Raw genomic sequence first — 22,006 nt, 5'->3', positions numbered from 1 at the left:
GAAATTTAAGTACTTGCTCAAACAGTTGTATCCACAGGGTGTCGAATCCTTATCTTGTTACTAAGGGTTATGGGTCCGGGTATCCACTGGACCACAATTTCAGGAACTATATGTATATTTGTTGCATCTGTATTTCATATACAGTATTTGGTGCTAATTGATGTAAGACAATAAGGAACCTAAGATTTTAAAGTCTGACTGTGCACTGGTTTCGTAAAAGATTATTTATCTAGGATTATGTTTTATTCTCATTTATGGTTATCCCAGAAAAAAATTTCTATTCTGACTCTGCAAGTATCCTCTATATGTATTTCAGATATTATTTCAACTTACAGAGTTGACCATTTTATTTCTTATTAAAGTTTGGAGTGTATTTTCTTTACTGATCAAAATATTCTTTGATCCTTAGATTCCTACCTTGTTCCAAGGCACAAACGTCATGGTTCAAGTATAGATGAAGAGGAGAAGCCTGCCCAGGGAAATCCTATAAAGAGCTTTCGTAAGAAGTTAAGGAGTAGCTTAGTGCACCAGAAACAGGATACTGGCAGGTCAAATGCAATAAATCTAGTCCCACCAAAAGATGCAGCGGCAAGTGAACCAACCGGTAGGTCAAATGCAATAAATCTTAATTTTCGATACGTTTCTGTCAAAAACTCAAGATACAATGTAGTTTTATTGACTTATTGAGATAAATTTTTAAAAGAAAACAAACTTTTCTCTGACTACCAGAAGCTTTTTAATTAAAAAGGACATAGATGTCTTGCAAACCTAAGACTCTCACATTCTTCCCTCTCGTTGCTAAGTCTAGACACTTGATGCTATCAGTGGAATTGAACCACTTGTTTAGTGTGTGTTCGCTGTTGAACTTGACATTTTCTAAGTATTTGTAAATTGTAAATGTTATTTCAGAATTTCTGACCTCTATTTGAGGTTTGCTGGTATTCTGATTCTAATTTAGTATCCTTGCATCCTGCGAATGTAATAAGTCTTAACGTTGTACTTTTCAGTTAATCCTATTTTGGTGTTTACCGAAGAATCACGTTCAAACATAGCATGTGCGCATGAGTATTAGCATATGTGTGTAATAGTTGTTAAAGTTGTCTTGATAGTCCACAATCTAGGATTATGTTTTATTCTCATTTATGGTTATCCCAGAAAAAAATTTCTATTCTGACTCTACAAGTATCCTCTATATGTATTTCAGATATTATTTCAACTTACAGAGTTGACCATTTTATTTCTTATTAAAGTTTGTAGTGTATTTTCTTTACTGATCAAAATATTCTTTGATCCTTAGATTCCGACCTTGTTCCAAAGAACAAACGTCATGGTTCAAGTATAGATGAAGAGGAGAAGCCTGCCCAGAGATATCCTATAAAGAGCTTTCCTAAGAAGTTAAGGAGTAGCTTAGTGCACCAGAAACAGGATACCGGCAGGTCAAATGCAATAAATCTAGTCCCACCAAAAGAAGCAGCAGCGAGTGAACCAACCGGTAGGTCAACTGCAATAAGTCTTAATTTTCGATAATTACATGACGTTTCTGGCAAGAGCTCAAGGTACAATGTAGTTTTATTGACTTATGGAGATGAATTTAAAAAAAAAAAAAAAAAAAAAAACTTTTCTCTGACTAGCCAGAAGCTTATTGATAAAAAAGGACATAGATGTCTTGCAAACCTAAGACTCTCACATTCTTCCGTCTCGTTGCTAAGTCTAGACACTTTAAGCTATCAGTGGAATTGAACCACTTGTTTAGTGTGTGTTCGCTGTTAAACTTGACATTTTCTAGGTATTTGTAAATTGTAAATGTTACTTCTGAATTTCTGACCTCTATTTGAGGTTTGCTGGTATTCTGCTTCTAATTTAGTATCCTTGCATCTTTGGAATCTGATAATTCTTATGGTTGTACTTTCCTGTAAGTCCTAGTTTGCATTAGTATTTTAGCATATGTGTGTGATAGTTGTTAATGTTGTCTTGATAGTCCACAATCTTTTTTCCATATTCTTATACAAATATCCTCTTATTATACTGGGTTGCGATTTCAAAATTTTAAGACTGTTCCGCTGTACAGAATATAATGTGATGAAATACATTTTCTTCTCATTTTGTGTGGTAGTTCAAACAGGCTGAACCAAGTATGTTTCCGGTCTCGTGAGTGATTGTTTAATCAGTTTAAATTGACATATGTAAATGCCTTATCTTCTCTTCTTTGCAGGACGGTTTACTCCACGGGAATACTCGAACAGAGTTGAAATATTCTGTGGGATCTCGATGAGAACCTTCAGAGACTTATGCACTCTTGTGAAGGAGCCTCTGTCCAATTCACCGAGATACAAATTTAACGATAACAGGGAATTAACCGTGGATGCTAAAGTGGCCATAGCTATGAGAAGGCTTAAATTGGGAAAGTCGCTGAACTCAATCGGTGATGAAACTGGGATGCACTCATTTACTGCTGACAAGGTCACACGGTCCTTTGTGGAGGCAGTAAATGGCCTTAGCCACCTCCATGGGCCTGGCGCTGCCACTGAAGGGGGAACGAGTGCTGAGACATTGGATAGTGCCGTTGAAGAGGGAATGAGTGTTGAGAAATTGGATAGGCTAAAGGAAGAATGGAAGGTTCTTACAACCGGAATGAAACCTGAGAAGCTTCGTTGTATGATTAAGGCCTGCTGCATCTTGCATAACATTGTCACTGATATGAATGATTAGAGGCATCGTGAGCTATCTCAGTCGCAAGGTCATCATCCGGACTTTATGACTCACAAATTTTAAAGATTAATTTTGTATTTGTTAGAAAGATTTGCACCATCTCTTCCAAATATTTATGTGGTTTCAACTTTATATTCGTATGTTGTGTGATTCTTTATTTTTGTGGTCCGTCATCTTTTGTTCATGAGTTTGTTTAGTATCTTTATTTTACATGCTTTTGTTCAGATGGTTTGTTACGAAGATCAAGTAGATTTTTATATTCTTTCGTAGAAAGAAGGTTTGTCTTTATTTATATTCTTTCGTAATAATGTTTTATATTATTAAAAGTTATTATTTTGAGAATGTATATATTTATATATTTTTGTAATAATGTTTTATATTATTAAAAATTATTATTTTAAGAATGTATAGAAATAATGAGACATCCTGTAAATAGATTGTATAGATATATTATTAAATGATATTATTTTGAGAATGTATATAAATAATGAAACATCCCGTTATAGAAATGAATTGTACGGAAGGAGTAAGTCTACTCATTTGTTGTCATCTTTGGTTCCAGTGATTATAAGATGCAAATAGCTAAAAATATTAAATAAAAAAAGTCCTCATATTTTTTAAAATAAATACTTTTTTTCTATAAACATCTTCCAAACTAAATTTTATTTATTAAAAAAATTAATTTTGTATTATACTCCAACATTTATCTTAAACTAAATTTTTAAATTTGTATGACAAAAAACAAGTTTCTAAATTTAATATGAAGAAATTTATTTAAATTTCAATCATAAATATTTTAATTATTTATTAATGCTCGTATCTTTTTTTTTTTTGAAAGTAAATGCTCGTATCTTTAATCACCATCAACACGATAAAGAAGTCTTCCCCATTCTCCTCGTAGTGAATGTGACGAAGAATAATTAAAATTAAATAAAGATTAAATTTTGAATTCTAATATCAATTTTGGAATATTTATAAATATGCTAACTTCTTATAAATTATTTACAAAAATACTGTGCGGTTGAAATTTTTTTAATATACAATTTTTTTTCAAATTATTTATAAAAGTACTCTCTCCGTCTCTTAAAACTTTTCCTACTTTCCTTTTAAGGAAATTCAAAAAACTTTTCTCATTTCTATTTTAGTACATAAAAAACAAAAATGAACGAGACGCTGGTTTTCACGTTATGTCTGCATGTGTACGATATTCTAGCATAATCCATGTGTATGTAAATGGTAAGCTCCGATTGGTTGCTCAATATCATTCCTTGCAAATTGATTGGTTAAAAGCATTTGTGATGGATTGAACATATAATATACTTGTTCAGTTGCAGTGTTTCATGTGCAATTAGTGTATTTGTACAAAGCTTCTTAAAACCTGTGCCATTCAGAAAAGGAGAAATGTTTAAAGAAACAGAAGGAGTACCACTTGCAACCTTTTTTGCAACATCAGTTTGCAACGGTTGCAAATGAAATTGCATAAGTTGCAAATAAAATTTCTCATTTGCAAATGTTGTAAGTGTTGCAAAACGAGATTGCAGAATTTGCAAGTCGTATTTGTTAAGCAAGTTGTAAATCAATTTTTCATTTGCAACTGTCGTAAATGTTGATGCAAATGAGGTTGCAGAAGTTGCAAGTCGTATTTTTATAAATAATTTATAATAAATGACATTTTTTGTATCAAAAAAATAAATAAATGATATTTTTAAAATATTGAAAGTTTGCAACAATATTTTTATAAAAAAATTTAAGAGGTTGGGCAATTATAAAACAAGCCCTATAATTTTTTAGATTTTTGTTATTAATCGATTAAGATAAAAAATATAAAAAAGTGTGCATAAAAATATTAGAGCCATGATTATAAAAATCATGAATCACAACTTATCCATTGATTTATAAATTCGAGATTACTTAGGGGTGTATTCGATTGAAATTTTAAAAAATATGTTTTTTTTCATTCATGAAATCTGCGTATATTCAACTGCGATTGTTTAAAATTTATTAAATTTTTTTGAATATTCGATTGTGATTTTAAATTATGTTATAAAATCTGATAATATTCAATTAGAATTTTAAATTATACTAAAAAATCTAATGATATTTAATTTGGATTGTTTAAAATTCATATGATATATAAATGGTATTGGATTTTTATGGATTTCATAAAATGATGGATTTTATGAGATTTATCATTGAATTTTAAATTTTTGGAAATTCCACCTAAATTCATGCAATTTTGAAGTATTGTACTTAAATATTAAGGAATTTATACCAATTCTACGATATTTTTTCAAAATTTGCGTAAAACAAAATTACATACAATGCATTAAAATGTATAGATAAAAATCAGTCTATTAAAATTCGAATAAAGTACACCTCAATTTATGAGAATTTTTTTCAAGATTTAAAAAAAATAATCAGAATGTTATCCCCAAATAAGGAAAATATGTTTCAAATATTAAACAGGATCTTCGTGAAGAACGCCGATACAGGGATTCAACCGTGAGAACACTCGTCTAACCTCAATCATCTTCTCCAAATCCCTGCTTATCTTCAAAACCGCTTTAGATATCAACGTTGTTGCCCTAACCTAGCTATTACGTAAGATGTTTTCACGGGTCACCGATGAGATCTCGTATGCGCGCCACCTGTTTGACAGAAGTCCCCAACCAGATACTTTAGATACTGATGATTAGAGGTTTTGGGTCTGATTTGTTTGTTCAGACGGCGTTGATTGAAAATGGGAGATACTCTGGACTTGTAATTGTAAACCCCAGATGTGAATCGGCAAAGCATTTACAGAAACTCAGGGAGAGTAGGTACTAGGTAATGGATGGAGAAATTTATATATTCACTTGTGTAATTACTATGTAAACAAAGTTGAAGCCTCAGCAAGAAAAGCAGAACTTTTGTATCATTGTCTGAAATTCTCCAAGTTCTTGCTTTAGAACACATATACTTTTTATATACCTTTGTGTTCCAACAAACTTTAAAGTCGCAAACTTTAGAGTTATTCTCCGGTGGTAGGGAAAAAACAATCTTCATTCCTCGAACCACTTTTTTATCTCTTTCTAATTTGAAGTTTTTAAGAACTTTGATTTAAGAGAATGGAAAGCAGTGAAGCAAATATTGGAGAATTCCCTGATATGAATTACGTTACATGGTTTGCTGAATTCGTGAAGAGGATTTCTGGTATGTTAATCTTTAAATTCTCATGTATATAAAGTTCTGATTTGGTGGTGCTCAACTGTTCCTGTCGATTTCGTTATGTTTTGGTATGTGCTACCTGTTGTTTTTGCAAAGTAATTTCATGTATGCTTGTTTATCTGTGTTTAATGAAATTATAATTCGGGACTAGTTGGTTTGTATTTTGATTTACTAAAAATGAGTGTAGATAGGGAATGATTAAATCCCCAATCTATAGTGTCAGAATCTTATTTGACCCATAATTTAATTTTCGCTTCGTACAAATGAAGATATAAACATTCAACTTTTAAATGCGGGAGTCATGTAATCTATTTAAACAGCGCTATTAGGATTACAGTTATGAGATTTGCAAAGAGTTGAGGAACTTGATGCGATTCCTATGTGGCTTTTGTGGATATTTTAGTTTCTTTGTTTGTGCTCCGTAATACGGGAAATAAAGTAGTTACTGGGCATACATAGAAGAAAATATGAGGTAAATCCAAAATATACCGAGTAGTAATCATCAACTTCCTCAACTCCTTGCAAATCTTAGGACTCTAACCACATCAGCACAGTTTAAATACATTACATGACTCCCATAATTAAAATTTATATCTTCATTGTGCTAAGCGACAATTAAATTTTAGGCCAAATAAGACTCCGAACCACAGATTGAGGATTTATTCATTCTCTATCTAAAGTAATTATTAGTAAATCAAAACACAAATCAACTAGTCACAAATTAAAATTTCATTAAACACAGATGAACAAGCAAAGATAAAATTACTTCGGAAAAGAAAAGGTAATACATACCAAACCATAACGAAATCGACAAGAACAGTTCATCACCACTTAATGAGAACTTAATATACATGAAGATATACATACCAACAATCCTCTTCACGAATTCGGCAAACCAAATAACGTAATTCGGAGGGAATTTGCCACAATTAGCTTCACTTCTTTCCACTCTCTTAAAGTAAATTTCTTAAAAACTTAAAATTAAAAGGATATAAAAAGAAAGTGCTTTGAGGAATGGAGATTGATTTTCCTTACCACCGTACAATAACCGTAAAGTTTACGACTTTAAAGTTTGTTGGAACACAAAAGTTTATAAAGAGTGAGATGGATGGGTCTAGACTCTAGGGTGGCTGTCTGTTGTTATTTGGATTTGCCTCATATTTTCTTTTATGTATGCCTCAATGCCAAAATCTGAACTACTTTCTTTCCCGTAGTGTCACGGAGAAAGTTTGCTACTCCCACCTGACTAAGTTAGGTATGTTATATCAATGCCTTTATGAGCACAACTTATAACTAATACTGCATCGGGATTGATACCTCTTTTGGATTGGACTGTAATGAATTTTGTCAGAGCTCAACCCTGCCAAAAGTGCTTCACAAAATTTCTTCAGCTTTTGGGCCCCACGAGGATGTCAAACTAATTGTGTGGAAAAACTGTAACATCCTACGGTGGTAAGTTTGGACGCCTTTTTAAACGTTTTAGCAAAGTCGCTAGCTTTTTTGGATTGCTCTGTGGTGAGTTGTTGAACCATTTGCTTCTCGTAGGATTAGGGTGTTATACAATTGATGTATTATATAATTATATAATTTTATTATAATTACGCACACACACAAAGATACACACACACACATATATATGTATCTCTTCAAGTTGAGTGAAAAATTATTTAAGTTAACTAATTAAATGTATTGACCTTTGCAAGCTACTACATTAATATAATAGACCTATCTGACTATACAATATACATAAAAATTTATGAGAAAAAATCTAATTTATTAGAAGACACTTTTGGCAGGGTCGACCTCGGACAAAATTTATTATAGTCCAAGCCACACATACTACATCATTCAACAACCAACTATAAGTTGATACAAAAGAGCTATTAATTTCGATACAATATTAGTTGTAAGTTTGTGCTAATAAAGGCATTGATATAACTTATAAACTTAGTGACGTGGGATGTTGCAAATTTAATCTGTGACACCGCCGAATATGTTACTTAGCTACTAACTAGACACGTTACGATTGTGACCACTAAATGTTAGATTCCAGAAATAGTGTTATATATATATATATTGTATGGAAATTTTCGTTTATATAACATACTATATAGATATTGATAATAGTATAATGATCAAGCTAAATTGAACATATGTTTTCTGGTTTTAACAAAAAGAAGTGCAATGGGCAAAATGAAATACATAATAAAGATTAAAATATTGGAAACTGTATTTTGAATATAAATTAAATTTAAATAATACTTCTTCTCTCCCATTTTGTTGACCCGCTTCCTTTTTTAGGATGTCCCGAGAAGAATGTACCTAAATCTATATAGTATGTTTTAAGATGGCTATAACCACATGTTCAGGTAAATGCTTAGTCATCATCCACTAACTCATCTTCTTGTGAATGCAAATACATATCAAATAATCATACTCAAATTTCTTAAATGCGCGTAAAATTGATTAGCTCATGCTTTATGGGATGGAGTGAGTATATTTTAGTTACTTTATTTTACTTTATATATGAGCTACAACTTTGAAATAAAATTTATAGTATGCCCAATTACAATTTCCTAAGGATAAATTTGTATATATGAAGCCCACCCTCAGTATTCACAAACATACTCCTACTCTTACTATTCTATTTCTTTTAACCTCCATCAACACGCTGACTTCACCCAAACCACTGTAACATTCGTGAAGAGGATTGCTGGTATGTAAATCTTCAAAATTTTATGGATTTTAAGTTGTTCTCATTAAGTGGTAATGAACCGTTCTTGTTGATTTCATTATAGTTTGGTATGTGCTACCTTTTTTTTCTGAAGTAATTTCATGTTTGCTTGTTCATCTGTGTTTGATGAAATTTTAATTTGTGACTAGTTGATTTGTCTTTTGATTTATTGAAAATTACTTTAGATAGAGAATGAATAAATCCTCAATATGTGGTTCGGAGTCTTACTTGACCTAGAATTTAATTGTCGCTTAGTACAATGAAGATGATAAACATATAACTTTTAATTCTGGGAGTTATGTAATGTGCATATAAATTTTTCTGATGGAATAGAGTCCTGAGATTTGCAAAGAGTTGAGGAAGTTGATGTGATTCGTATGTACTTCTTGTGGATATTTTAGTTTCTTTGTTTATACTCTGTAATATGGGAAAGAAAGCAATTCAGATTTTGGCATTGGGGCATACATAGAAGAAAATATGAGGTAAATCCAAATTATACCGAGTATAATCATCTTCTGGTTATGTGATTTATAAATCACCAGTCAATTCAGGACTAGCTTTTTTTTCCAAAGTAGCAAGGGATTGATTTTAGGCAAGTCAGCCATTTAAAATACTTCTATTTCCAGTTCCACAAGGTCAAACTAGTAATTAAGGTCAAACTGCTTCCAGTTGTCTTAGTCTTTGGAACAATATGTAATCTGTTGTTTTCGAATATATTGTTGTAAGGGTTTGTTTTCCTAGGAGCTTGTAACTAGCTATAAATACTGAAAGTATCCACCTATAATCAGTTCATATTGATTCAGATTTGATATGAAAGCTGTAGCATTCTTTGCAGATTGGAACCTTACTGAATGTGATATATCCCTGTGTGTTAATCACCAGCAGTCTACTGATCTACATTTTTGACATTCTAGCTTCATTTTGTTTATACAGTTTACAGGTCAATATGTGTATGTATACAGAAATGAATGGACTAGTATGGTGTTATGCATTAATCTAATATGTTCAAGTTTTCAGCATGATAAACACATTATGGCAGTGTCTTAGTCGTATTTATAAAAATGCATTTTCTTCTCTTCTTTGCAGGACATTTTCCTCTCTCGGAAGACTGACTAGAGTCGAAGAATACTGCGGGATCTCAATGGGAACCTTCAGATACTTGTGCTCTACTCCTTCAGAACTTCTGAATTCTTTGAGCTCTACTCCGTGAATTCCTCATGTTTATCGAACCCTATGCACCTAGTGTGACTATACTATCTAACTCCTCTTCTTGTTATCCGAGAACCCCGCTAGTTTTAGTGACTATAAATTATAATTTTGATAACAAAATAAGAGAATTTACAACTCAAACTATATTCTCAGAGCCACTCTAATTAGATATGAATGAAGTATGCAATCAATCTCAATAGAGAATGTAAGTATTTTCAAGATAATGAGTTGTTAAATATTTCTTGTAAATATCTAGCCATGTATAGCACTGACCAGCAGTAAAAATATACCGTAATGAAATTAAAAATAGAGCTGGGCTAGTTACTGGTTTTCCATTTACACCGGAGCGACTCATCCTCTTTGTATGTAAAACTTTTTGTGTAGATGGCATGCTAATGGGACCAGTGAAGTTGAAATAGACTAACCATTTGAGAAGGTCAGGTTAGGATTGGTTAGAGTCGGTTCATATATTTTGATTTCAAAACCCATACAGTATTACTATATAAAATTATATTGAGATCCTGCGCATCATTAAAATTATTAATCTAGTCCCATTTAATAATTTGTTATCAATTAATATTGTTAAAATTATTGAACTTGATTTAATAGATTTTATCAAGTGTTAATCTAACAATTATATGTTACTCTTTAAGAAATAATTTTTTCCAGAAAATGTTCAATTAAAAAAAGACAAACGAACTATTATTCTTACCGCATCTCATCTTTGTATAACTCCTACAAAAATCCTCAACATCTGAATAATTGATCAGTTATTAATTAACATTAAATCAATTTAATTATAATTTAGGAAACTCCGGGCATTAATTTAATGTGGTTACAAAAGCAAATGATCATTTACAAGTTAAAAAATAGGACCAATAATGCAAAAAATGAAAATCGGATTTAATGGGTAGAACCATTTTTGAATACTGAATCTAATAATAAATATTATCAAAAAAACAATCAAATATATTAAAATAATATAATACATATTATTTACTTTACCAATTATACTAGTTTTACAAATATATATTATTTTTAATCATATTTAAAAGATTGAATCAACTGAACATTTTGGATGATTAGGGGGTCATTTGACAAATCCGAATGTAAATTATCTTAACGATTAATATATCTGAATAAATAAGTTATCTGAATAATGGATGAATAATATCATTTGATGTATTTGTTTCTTGAAAATATGAATGAAGGCGTATTTCTTATTTTGTTAAATAATATATTTGTTTATGTAATTTTCAAAATGAAACATAATAACATCTATGAAATATTTAGGTATTGTTGTTTATTTGATTAAACTTATATTATTTTTTATTATAATTATATATTTGATAATAAAATTGAAGATATCACATGCTAAATCTGGTTATTATATAATAAAATAGTGAAAATATATTAATAACAAAATTATATTATAATATATATGACTTGCGGAGGAGATAAAGTAATATAAAGGGTACATATATTGGTTGATTGTGGTGCTGAGAGCATCTCCAATGTACTTTTTAAACAAGCTCTTAAATCTAAATTTTAGGAGGATATGAAAAATAAGAGTTCCAATTGGCTACTAGTAGCTCTTTAAAAATTTAAGAGCTTCATCTCTCTTCTTTCTTTTAAAGAGCATATAAGTGCTCCTAACTTATTTTCATTGAATAAAATAATCACTTCATTCTATTTCATTCACTTTGCTCTAATTCTCTCTCCGACTTTTCTCTTAAGTAATAATAAAATATTAGTTAAAAATAAGTACAGAGAGCATGGTTGAAATTGTCACGATATTCGATGTATTATTTTTTAAAGAATAACTTAAGAGCATCATTGGAGATGCTCTGAATGGCTTCTTCATCATTATCTAGCTAACCGATTTGGCTCCAGATAAAATCATTAATTAAGTTAAAAAAAAGTTGACAAATGATCTGACTGATTCGTTTCCTTTCAGCTTCGTTAAGCTTTAGAACAAGACTAAAACATAAAAAAAAACATGTCATGGTCAGTGGCGGAGCCAGCCATAAACTTTAGGGGGGGGGGGTCAAAATATTTTTCTAAGACACTATAATAGATAATAGTTGAAAATCAAAAGTAGTACACTTTACATATTTTACAATTCACAGTAGCATTCTTCTATTCTTCATGTCTTGAAATCTCTGCATGATTGCTTCATTACTTATAGTCTCGAAAATGTCCCTTTCGATGTATGTCACAAGACAATCATTTAACCAAGCATCTCCCATTGCATTTCGAAGTATACTTTTAATAAGATTCATAGCTGAAAAAGCTCTTTCCACGGTGGCAGTTGCAACAGGCAATATCAAAGCCAACTTAATCAACATGTATACCAAAGGAAACCCAATATTTTTCTTCTTCTGAACCATTCTTTGAGCAAGTTCTCCAACCCGAGAAGTAAACCGCGAGAAGTAGTTAGTACAGTTACATTCAAACATGAGACTAACCTATAAAACCATCAAACACAATGTGTAATGTCCCTTACACAACACTCAACTAACCTCAACCATCTTCTCCAAATCCATGCTTTAATTCTCAAAACCGCTTTAGACATCAACGTTGTTGTCCTAACCAAGCTATTAGGTAAGATATTGACACCGATCGCTGATGATATCTCGTATGCCCGCAATCTGTTTGACACAATTCCTCGACCAGATACTTTCATGTTGAATACTATGATTAGAGGTTACCTAAAATCAAACAACCCTGAAGAGAGTCTGTCACTTTTTACGAGAATGTGTCGTTTTGATGGGATTTGTATTGATAGTTTTAGCTTATCGGTGGTTCTTCAGTCGTGTGGGAGATTGGTTGATAGTGAGAATGGGGAATCTTTACATGCTTATTGTTTGAAACATGATTTTGGGTCTGATTTGTTTGTTCAGACGGCGTTGATTGAAATGTATGGGAGATTGGGTCAGTAAAATGGATGGGCACATTGTGCTCGAAGAGGAGCATATATGCACGCCGCCTTGTGGATTCCGAAATAAACGTTACAGTGCATTGCATATGTGTCTCGCGAAAGTGCACTATCGCAAACATTCACCTAAGCTGTGGCTGGTTCAGCTCCACAAGGGTGATTAACCCCAGTTTCTTTTCCGGATTTGGTATGAAGATGGCCTTGTATAAAAGAGCAAACCCCTGTTCCTTGGCAGTCCATTACTTTCCGGTATGCAAATACCTGTACTCTTTCTCTTGCTTCTGATTTATGTTGCTTGCTCCTGTTCCAAGTAGTCAACCTTACGATAATATAAAAGGCGTATGTCATATGTAGGTCTATGCATGTGTGTAAACTGTAATGCTAACTTGAATATATTTTGGTTGCTAATTGAGAAACAACTTAATTAAAATGGTGATTAATATTGAAATCTTTTCGTTTTTACTTTTTAACCATCGAACATCAGGTATAATACATAACTCATAGCTCATAGACCTGGCACAAGTGGAGTGTGTTACAGGGTGCGTGACCACATACCCCAACTTGTTAAATCTATTATATTGGCCTACTAATTCCGAACCCGTACCAAAATGTAAAAAACAGAGGATTATACTACTGAGCCAAGTCACCTGTTCAATGTAATGCAACGGTCTCTTCTATTGTAATTTAAGGGCCTGATACATTTTGAAATTTCCATTTTTCTGGAAGTCAATATTCGGTATAGAAAGCTAAAACTCACACAATCCATAGGTTTTGAACTATGAACCTTCCCGTGGGAAAAACTAAAACTTGCACGATCTGTTATTATTGTCGTCGTCGTCGTCATTATTATTATTCTTATTATTATTATTGTGGATGTAAATATGTACTCTTTTGTATCATTTATGAGTCTAATATGAAGTAGTTGCAAGTTGAGACTGATTAAAAGTTAAATGAACAATTTTTCTTTAACTACGACATCTTCTTTAAGCAACCTTTTCTCTGACCTAATTTAATATTGTACATATATATCATTACTGTAATAGATTTTCAGAACTTTTGTTGGAGATATGGTCAAGCAAGGCAATTTTACAATGTAATTTAAATACATAATTTCCACTACATCAAATTTTATTATATTTGTAGTTCCATATGTTGTTAATCTTGATGGTATGGATTTTATATTACCATAAAAAAAAAATACACCGATAGTGAGTCAAGAAATTATAAAGAATTAAAATTACGAGTCAAGCCTTGACAAAAAAAATACGAGTCAAGCAATCAAAAAGAATAAAAAATGTTTCCTAAACTAGCAACAATAATAAGTAACAATATTATTTGGAGAATTAAAAGGTAAAGGATAAAAGCAAGAATACAATTCTCAATATATAGTTATGATTAAATGCACATTTAAAGAAAGTTGTTAATACTCTGCGGCTTAATCATGCAAATATTTCTTCTGTTATATCATATGTATCAATATATCATACCAATTTGAATTATATTCTCTGCTGAAATCAGAATTCAGAATTAAGATACCAAATTATACAAAGTAACAAAAACGAATGACGACTATGACAAAGTGATTTCGGATTAAATTGATGGTAACTCATCCACCAAGGTTCTCATCATATCATCAGATGTCATTAAATATTTCATTTGAATTTTTGACAAATCATATGTACCTTTGAGAAATCAAAATCACTGAACCAAACTAATGAAATTTTAGGTTAAGCAAGGAAATTAAATGGAAAGAACTTCAAATTAATTTCCTTTGCGTGTTCCTAAGTTTTCTGAAGGTGAGGAAAGAAATCGTTGATATGAAAGGATTAAAAAAAATTGCAATAAAGATTGATAGTGATTTCTAAAATTATAAGAACATAGATGCTTAATTCTTTTTTCTACCCCTTTATATCTTCCCATTTTCTGGGAGGAAAGTTTTGTAGAGAATAACATTTCTTTCTCTCTTCCCTAGGAAATACTTGGAAAGCTGCAGAAAAGAAACTATTGTTTCCTTTCTAATTTTTCCCGGATAAAATTTGGAAGCACAACGTAGAAGAATTTGCCCAAGAAGATACTTTAGAAGTCTCTCAGACATGTCTTATTCAACATCCACCTAATTGATCAACAAAATTGGTCGTCTAAGATTAATTAGAAGTCTCTCAGACATGTCCTAATTGATCAACAAAATTTTCCAAGATTTTTTATGCTATTGTGGTGATTGCTCATTAAGTTATAAAAATAATATTTGGATTTGTTGTAGTGAGTTTATGTAAAGTTTGTTCTCAGGGAAGGAATGAATACAATATCAAATCAAGTTTATTACTTCTTTCTATTTAGAAGTTTGGAGAAAAATTGTTGTTCGTACTATCAACTAAATTAAACTAGTGAGCAATTAAAAGTATGAATTAACAATGATTTATTAATTCATGTTAAGTTATCAGTTCTCCGACAACCCCAAAGTTTAATTTTACTAAGATCATTATATTATAATACTACCCCTCTAAAAGCCCATTTTTGGTTGAAGAGGGGATCATGGGTGCCATATTTGGTCATAACTTTGCCTTCATGTCCATGATAAATTATGAGAATATAGGGGTGGCAGGGAGTCGAACTCGGTCGCCAATCTAATATCATTTTGAGAGACCAGTTCACCTAAAACTCAAGGTATTAAGAAAAAGCTTATTATGAGAATCATTATAATCTAATTATTCATAAAAGTCTTTAATGAATTAAAAATAAAAAATTGAAACCACTGAGGAGTGGCCTAGTGTGCGACCACTCATTTCACTCAATTAACCCTTGTTAACAATTACCCGTTAAAAAAATTGCAACCATTTGTGCTATCTTATTAAAGCCAAACTATTAATTCTTTGGTTGCCGGACCTATATATGTATATATATATAATATATATATATATATATATATATATATATATATATTTAACACTTGAAATTTGAACAAAAAGGTTGATTCTCAAAACTGGTTCTACAGTAGAATAATTCTGGATAATTATTATTTTGTTGTAGAACAATGTTGGAATTTATATAATTTTCAGTGATTCTTGATATAAAAAAAGTTATGTAATTTCGTTTTTGATTAGTAATTAAATTTATAATTATATTTCATATAATATTAATAAATATGTATTTTATGTATATTTTCATAATAGTATGCTACGGAACTCCATATAAGAGGGTATTTTATGAAGTGCCACCCTACCCACATATTTCTGTATGTGAATAATACATTAAATATATTCACTATTTTTTACATTTCTACTTACTATATTCATCTTTTAATTTGCACTGCTTTGAAGCTATAGGAAATGAAATGGGCTTCACTTTGAGAATTGTGATATGCATTTAGCATTTCACTGTTGCTTTTGCATTGGTACTTGGATTCAACTCACAGCCTAGCTTTTAGCTAGTGCAAACAAACAGTGCAACTGAACAGGGCACCCTTCCATAGAGGGGCCCAAAATCCACAACACCTTAATATAATTAAATATACATTTAATTATTACTTTTAACAAAACTGACTTTATCCCTCACTTAAAATTTATTGTACTTGAATTTTATATTAAATTTTAGAAATGTTATCATAAGTTTAAGTATTGTTGATGTTATTTTTCATTATTTTCCATCAACAATGATTGTTCATTAACTTTTAAACATAATACATGTAATTTTCAACTTTTATAGTATAATAATGATAATCACAAACACAAAATCACAATAATTGAATAATAATCATTATAACAAAACTTAACATCAAATAGAAGATTAAAAATTAATCTTGATCTTGAATTATGTATCTCTAGAATACATTTCTAGTGTTTTTTTTAACTATTTTAAATTTTGAAAGATGAAGTTTTTAAATTCTATGAGTTTAGAATTATATAGAAAAAATTGTTTATGTATTATTAAAATATTACACCCCATTATATACACTTAGAATGTGTAATTTTAAAAAAAACATATTATAGTTGAATATATCCTGGGGCATCACTTTATGATATATGGACAGGGCCTCAACATAGTTTGAGCCGGGCTTATCAACATGGAGTACCACACTGTATTGTTCGGGTTAAAATTTTATTTTTTTAATAGACTAAACTGAGCTATTTTTTTTTATATTTCATGTTTTAAATTTATTTTGCTATGTGATTATTAACTAATAACAAATAATCATTAACTGCAATTATTAAGCTAATAACTAATAACAATTTACACTTGTATATAAATAATAATCAATTAATATTCCTGTAAAATTTGTTTTATGTTAAATTTTCAAGAGACAAAACCTATTTCAGGCATGTGAGGAGAAATGTAAAGAAATACAAAACAATTGTGATTAAGGTAGACATCAAATGATATTAAGAAAAATTGACCACGTGATCAAAGGGTATCTAAGTTTTATTTGCGCGCACACACACATACTCAATATTTTTTATTATGCCATTCTTTTTTGGGGAAAGCGGTATTTTTAGTAAAATTTTGGCATCTTATTCTTATTACAAAAATCTCTTATGTATGGAAATAACCACATTGGTAAAAAAAATCTTGAGGCATATAAATTATTTGTTGGAAATAAACGAAATAGGTAATATGTAATGAACTAAGCTTCAACTAGTTTTTTTATCAACACATTAAATCATACAAATTAGGCGAGAAGAGGCGAACCCGAGACCACTCTCTTGACCGAAATTTGATGCCATGTTAAGCAATCAACAATCCTAAAATCTTAGTGTGGTAGGAGGTGGGCTTATGTGGATCATATACAAATATGGAACCTTTGTATAGTATTACTCTATATAAGAATAAACTCCTTATAATAATACAAGTTTATGGTCCAAACTCTATGTAATGATAATCTTTTTACAGGACCGCTTACTCGAAATTATACTCTATCAATTCACCTCTGTCGAAAGCCTGTTTCTAGGTGGACAGTGGGTCACGAGCACATCTCGGGACAATAATTTGTCTCCATTATAAAAATGATAATACTGGGGGTTGGGACTCTGAGATATAGTTATTATTGTAATAAAGGTAGCCCATTTATTTTTATCGCTTAAATACAATTTCTTAATATTATACAATATTAATATCTTGTCCTTTACAACATATATACTTTTGTATAATTTGATTACTTCAGAAAAACATTAAACCTTTACACTGATTTTGTTCTATGGAAATAATAGCTGGATATTCATATCGAACTTGAAGTTCCAATTGAAATCAACAAAATCCGCAAGATTCAAATTATCCTCGCGTAATTAAAAAATATCTATATCTACTTAGCAAAAGAAACAAAAAGAACGTCTAGATTCAATTATCCCAAATTAAAAATGTACGCCTAATTGTGTTTTCGGGGTATAAGTGTTATGTTATCTTTCAAAATTGTTCTCAGAGAAGCAGAAGAACATTAGCTAAAAAATTGTTCTTTCAGAGAAGCAAAGGAAATTTAGCTTGAGGTAATATGCAGCGATGTAATTAATAGTTTTTTGCTGCTGAGCATTTTACTTGGTTTATGTGTGTGCATCTGGTTTTCTGTATGTTTATTCTTTATGCACATATATCAACAGTTTTTTTTTTTCGGTTTTACATTTACGAGATGTCAAATTGCCATCTCTGCAGAAGATGTAAGCATATTCCAATCTCTGAGTCCTTGACTTTCTCTTCCTCTTTTACCTATCTCGATTGTACGTTACTCTTTAATGTTACTTTTAAGATTTGTCAGTACAGTATTGTCCAAAGATATCACCTCAGCAGCATTCAATGGCTCTATCGCAATCAAAATTGAATTTTTCCACAGTGTTTATATCTTCTGGTTGTTATGTTAGTCTTGTAGGTGAAAGCCACTTTTTTTAATTTGAAACAAAAAAACCTTCTTCTTAATGCCTCACGCTGTGCCATTGTTTGCATAAACTTGTACTCGTTGCCACTCAAGGTAGGTGCTATTCCCAATTTTTTCATTTATATTTTAATAACTTTTATCCTGCATTATTTTATAAAGCAGTTATCTGTTTAATGATTTTTTTATATGTTTTCCCTGACTGGCTGACTCTATATTGTATATATGTAACACATCTCTGGTTGAGTTTTATGTTTTTCCTACACCTTGTCGAGGTCCTTCGGGGGTCATTTAACCTTGTGCACAACTGCTACTAATGGATTTGTTTGTATTCCTTTCGAGTTGGATATTAATTAAATAATTATTTCCAAGTTTGTCAGTTCTTTTATTCATTTTGTGTTATTGTTGGGATTGAAAAGTAAGTGTGTGTGTGTGTGGGGTGGGTTGGGGGGGGGGGTGTTTACAAGAAAGAAGAGCCTTTCGGTTGTCATGCTAAATTTTACCTCTAATTGATTTGGGTAATTATTTTCATTTTTAATTTTTGTTTGGGGTGGGGTGGGGGGGGGGGGGGGGGGGTTTGATGGTGGTTATGTGTTTGAGTAATTAACTATTTATATTGTTACACTTTGATTCTTATTGTCTGAGTGTGTGTCTGTCATTAGGATGGGTGGGAAAAAACATAACTACCATGCCTGGGAAGAGAGAACTATTTCTGAGGTCAATGTCGAATATCACTTGAGATCGTATTCACGAAATTCACTGCTTGCTGCTGTTGGTAATGAGAACAGAGAAGGTCGGATGACGTATGTAGTTGCGAAGGAGTATCTTGAGGCTTTTGGGTCGAATGCAACCATTAATGCATATACACAGTGGAGAAACCGGGACGATGTGGTGCAGTGGCTCATATCATTGGTGAGAAATGTTGACTCGCCGCCTGCTATATCAGGTACATATCACTTCTGTAACATGTAAGGAGTATTTGTTTGATTTGGAATTGTACTACTCTGTGTTGAATGCAAGGAGAAACTTTGTGTTTTGAATTAAGAAAGTCGTCCAGTGTCATTCATGATAAGCATTTGACAATTAATTTTTCAGGTGTTGTCTTATCATTAATATTACAGGTTAAAGAAATAAGAAAATCTAAATGCATGCATCTGTGGATAACATTTTTCTTAAGCTCAGGTGCAAATTCTTAACTTTTAGTAGTTAAAACTTTTCTCTTTAATTAGTTCGCTTAAGTGATGGATTTACAGCATAGGAGAGTGAAGGAATTGCATTTTTGATAATTACATGAAGTTTCTGTCCAAAACTCAAGAATACAATGTAGTTTTATTGACTTATTGAGATGTATTTTGAAAAGAAAACAAACTTTTCTCTGACTAGCCAGAAGCTTTTAGATAAAAAAGGACATAGATGTCTTGCATACTTATGAATGTCACATTCTTCCCACTCGTTGCTAAGTCTAGACACTTTAAGCTATCAGTGGAATTGAACCACTTGTTTAGTGTGTATTCTCTCTGTTAAACTTGACATTATCTAAGTATTTGTAAATGTTATTTCAGAATTTCTGACCTCTATTTGAGGTTTGCTGGTTTTCTGCTTCTAATTTAGTATCCTTGCATCTTTCGAATGTAATAATTCTTAACAATGTACTTTCCAGTTAATCCTATTTTGGTGTTAACCGAAGAATTTCTAAGTTCAAACATAGCATGTGCGCATGAGTATTAGCATATGTGTGTAATAGTTGTTAAAGTTGTCGTGATAGTCCACAATCTGTTTTCCATATTCTTATACAAATATCCTCTTATTATACTGGGTTTTGAGTTTAAAATTTTATGACTCTTCCATTGTACAGAAATCAATGTGATGAAAAAAAAAATCTTCACATTTCGTGTAGTAGTTCAAACGGGCTGAACCAAGTATGTTTCCGGTCTCATGAGTGATATTTTAATTAGCTCAAATTGACATATCTAGGGGATTCACAATATAATAATGGTAGTATCCGTGTATTTCATCTATGAGCAGTATTATTGAGACAGAATAATTGTTTTTAAGTCTTGAATTTCCTAGTTATATATAAATGTTTATTTCTTTCTTTGGGGTAAGGTCAATCACAAGAAATTTAAGTACTTGCTCAAATAGTTGTATTCACAGGGTGTCGAATCCTTATCTTTTTACTAAGGGTTACGGGTCCGGGTATCCACTGGACTACAATTTCAGGAACTATATGTATATTTGTTGCATCTGTATTTCATATACAGTATTTGGTGCTAATTGATGTTAGACAATAAGGAACCTAAGATTGTAAAATTTGACTGTGCACTGGTTTCGTAAAAGATTATTTATCTAGGATTATGTTTTATTCTCATTTATGGTTATCCCAGAAAAAATTCCTATTCTGACTCTGCAAGTATCCTCTATATGTATTTCAGATATTATTTCAACTTACTGAGTTGACCATTTTATTTCTTATTAAAGTTTGGAGTGTATTTTCTTTACTGATCAAAATATTCTTTGATCCTTAGATTCCGACCTTGTTCCAAAGAACAAACGTCATGGTTCAAGTATAGATGAAGAGGAGAAGCCTGCCCAGGGAAATACTATAAAGAGCTTTCCTAAGAAGTTAAGGAGTAGCTTAGTGCACCAGAAACAGGATACTGGCAGGTCAAATGCAATAAATCTAGTCCCACCAAAAGAAGCAGGACCAAGTGAAACAACCGGTAGGTCAAATGCAATAAATCTTAATTTTCGATAATTACATGACGTTTCTGTCAAGAACTCAAGATACAATGTAGTTCTATTGACTTATGGAGATGTATTTTTGAAAAGAAAACAAACTTTTCTCTGACTAGCCAGAAGCTTTTAGATAAAAAAAGGACATAGATTTCTTGCAAACCTAAGACTCTCACATTCTTCCCTCTCGTTGCTAAGTCTAGACACTTTAAGCTATCAGTGGAATTGAACTGCTTGTTTAGTGTGTGTTCGCTGTTAAACTTGACAATTTCTAAGTATTTAGTAAATGTTACTTCGGAATTTCTGACCTCTATTTCAGGTTTGCTGGTATTCTGCTTCTAATTTAGTATCCTTGCATCTTTCGAATCTAATAATTCTTAAGGCTGTACTTTCCACTTAATCCTATTTTGGTGTTAACCCAAGAATCAAGTTAAATATAGCATGTGCGCATGAGTATTAGCATATGTGTGTAATAGTTGTTAAAAGTTGTCTTGATAGTCCACAATCTGTTTTCCATATTCTTATACAAATATCCTCTTCTTATACTGGGTTTTGAGTTTAAAATTTTATGACTGTTCCATTGTACAGAAATCAATGTGATGAAATAAATTTTCTTCACATT

At 31.3% G+C, this 22,006-nt stretch overlaps 2 protein-coding genes across 10 annotated transcripts in view; both read left to right on the top strand.

Annotated features, from left to right (window-relative positions):
* Positions 1-22,006, top strand: part of LOC108202719 (uncharacterized) — a 77,261-nt gene that overhangs the window by 19,722 nt on the left and 35,533 nt on the right. For 3 of the 6 annotated variants that reach the window (XM_064080426.1, XM_064080408.1, XM_064080419.1), the window contains 3 exons: positions 410-604; positions 1,298-1,492; positions 2,213-2,914. In XM_064080426.1, coding sequence (XP_063936496.1) covers positions 410-604; positions 1,298-1,492; positions 2,213-2,709 — 887 coding nt within the window. In that variant the 3' untranslated portion in view covers positions 2,710-2,914. Of the gene's footprint in view, positions 1-409; positions 605-1,297; positions 1,493-2,212; positions 2,915-22,006 lie in introns of those variants that run through there. The other 3 variants (XM_064080416.1, XM_064080411.1, XM_064080421.1) reach the window with 2 other exon arrangements.
* LOC108202756 (pentatricopeptide repeat-containing protein At5g64320, mitochondrial-like) overlaps positions 5,120-22,006 on the top strand; it is a 30,793-nt gene continuing 13,906 nt past the window's right edge. The window contains exons 1-4 of one of the 4 annotated variants that reach the window (XR_001803225.2): positions 5,125-5,901; positions 7,131-7,171; positions 7,268-7,368; positions 9,737-11,333. The gene's annotated coding sequence lies outside the window, so the exon portion shown is untranslated. Of the gene's footprint in view, positions 5,902-7,130; positions 7,369-9,736; positions 11,334-22,006 lie in introns of those variants that run through there. The other 3 variants (XR_001803223.2, XM_064080440.1, XM_064080446.1) reach the window with 3 other exon arrangements.

This window comes from Daucus carota, chromosome 1 (genome assembly GCF_001625215.2).
Source record: "Daucus carota subsp. sativus chromosome 1, DH1 v3.0, whole genome shotgun sequence".
Lineage (NCBI taxonomy): Eukaryota > Viridiplantae > Streptophyta > Magnoliopsida > Apiales > Apiaceae > Daucus > Daucus carota.
The sequence above is the reverse complement of the archived record's forward strand: the minus strand, read 5'-3'. Positions and strand labels throughout refer to the sequence as shown.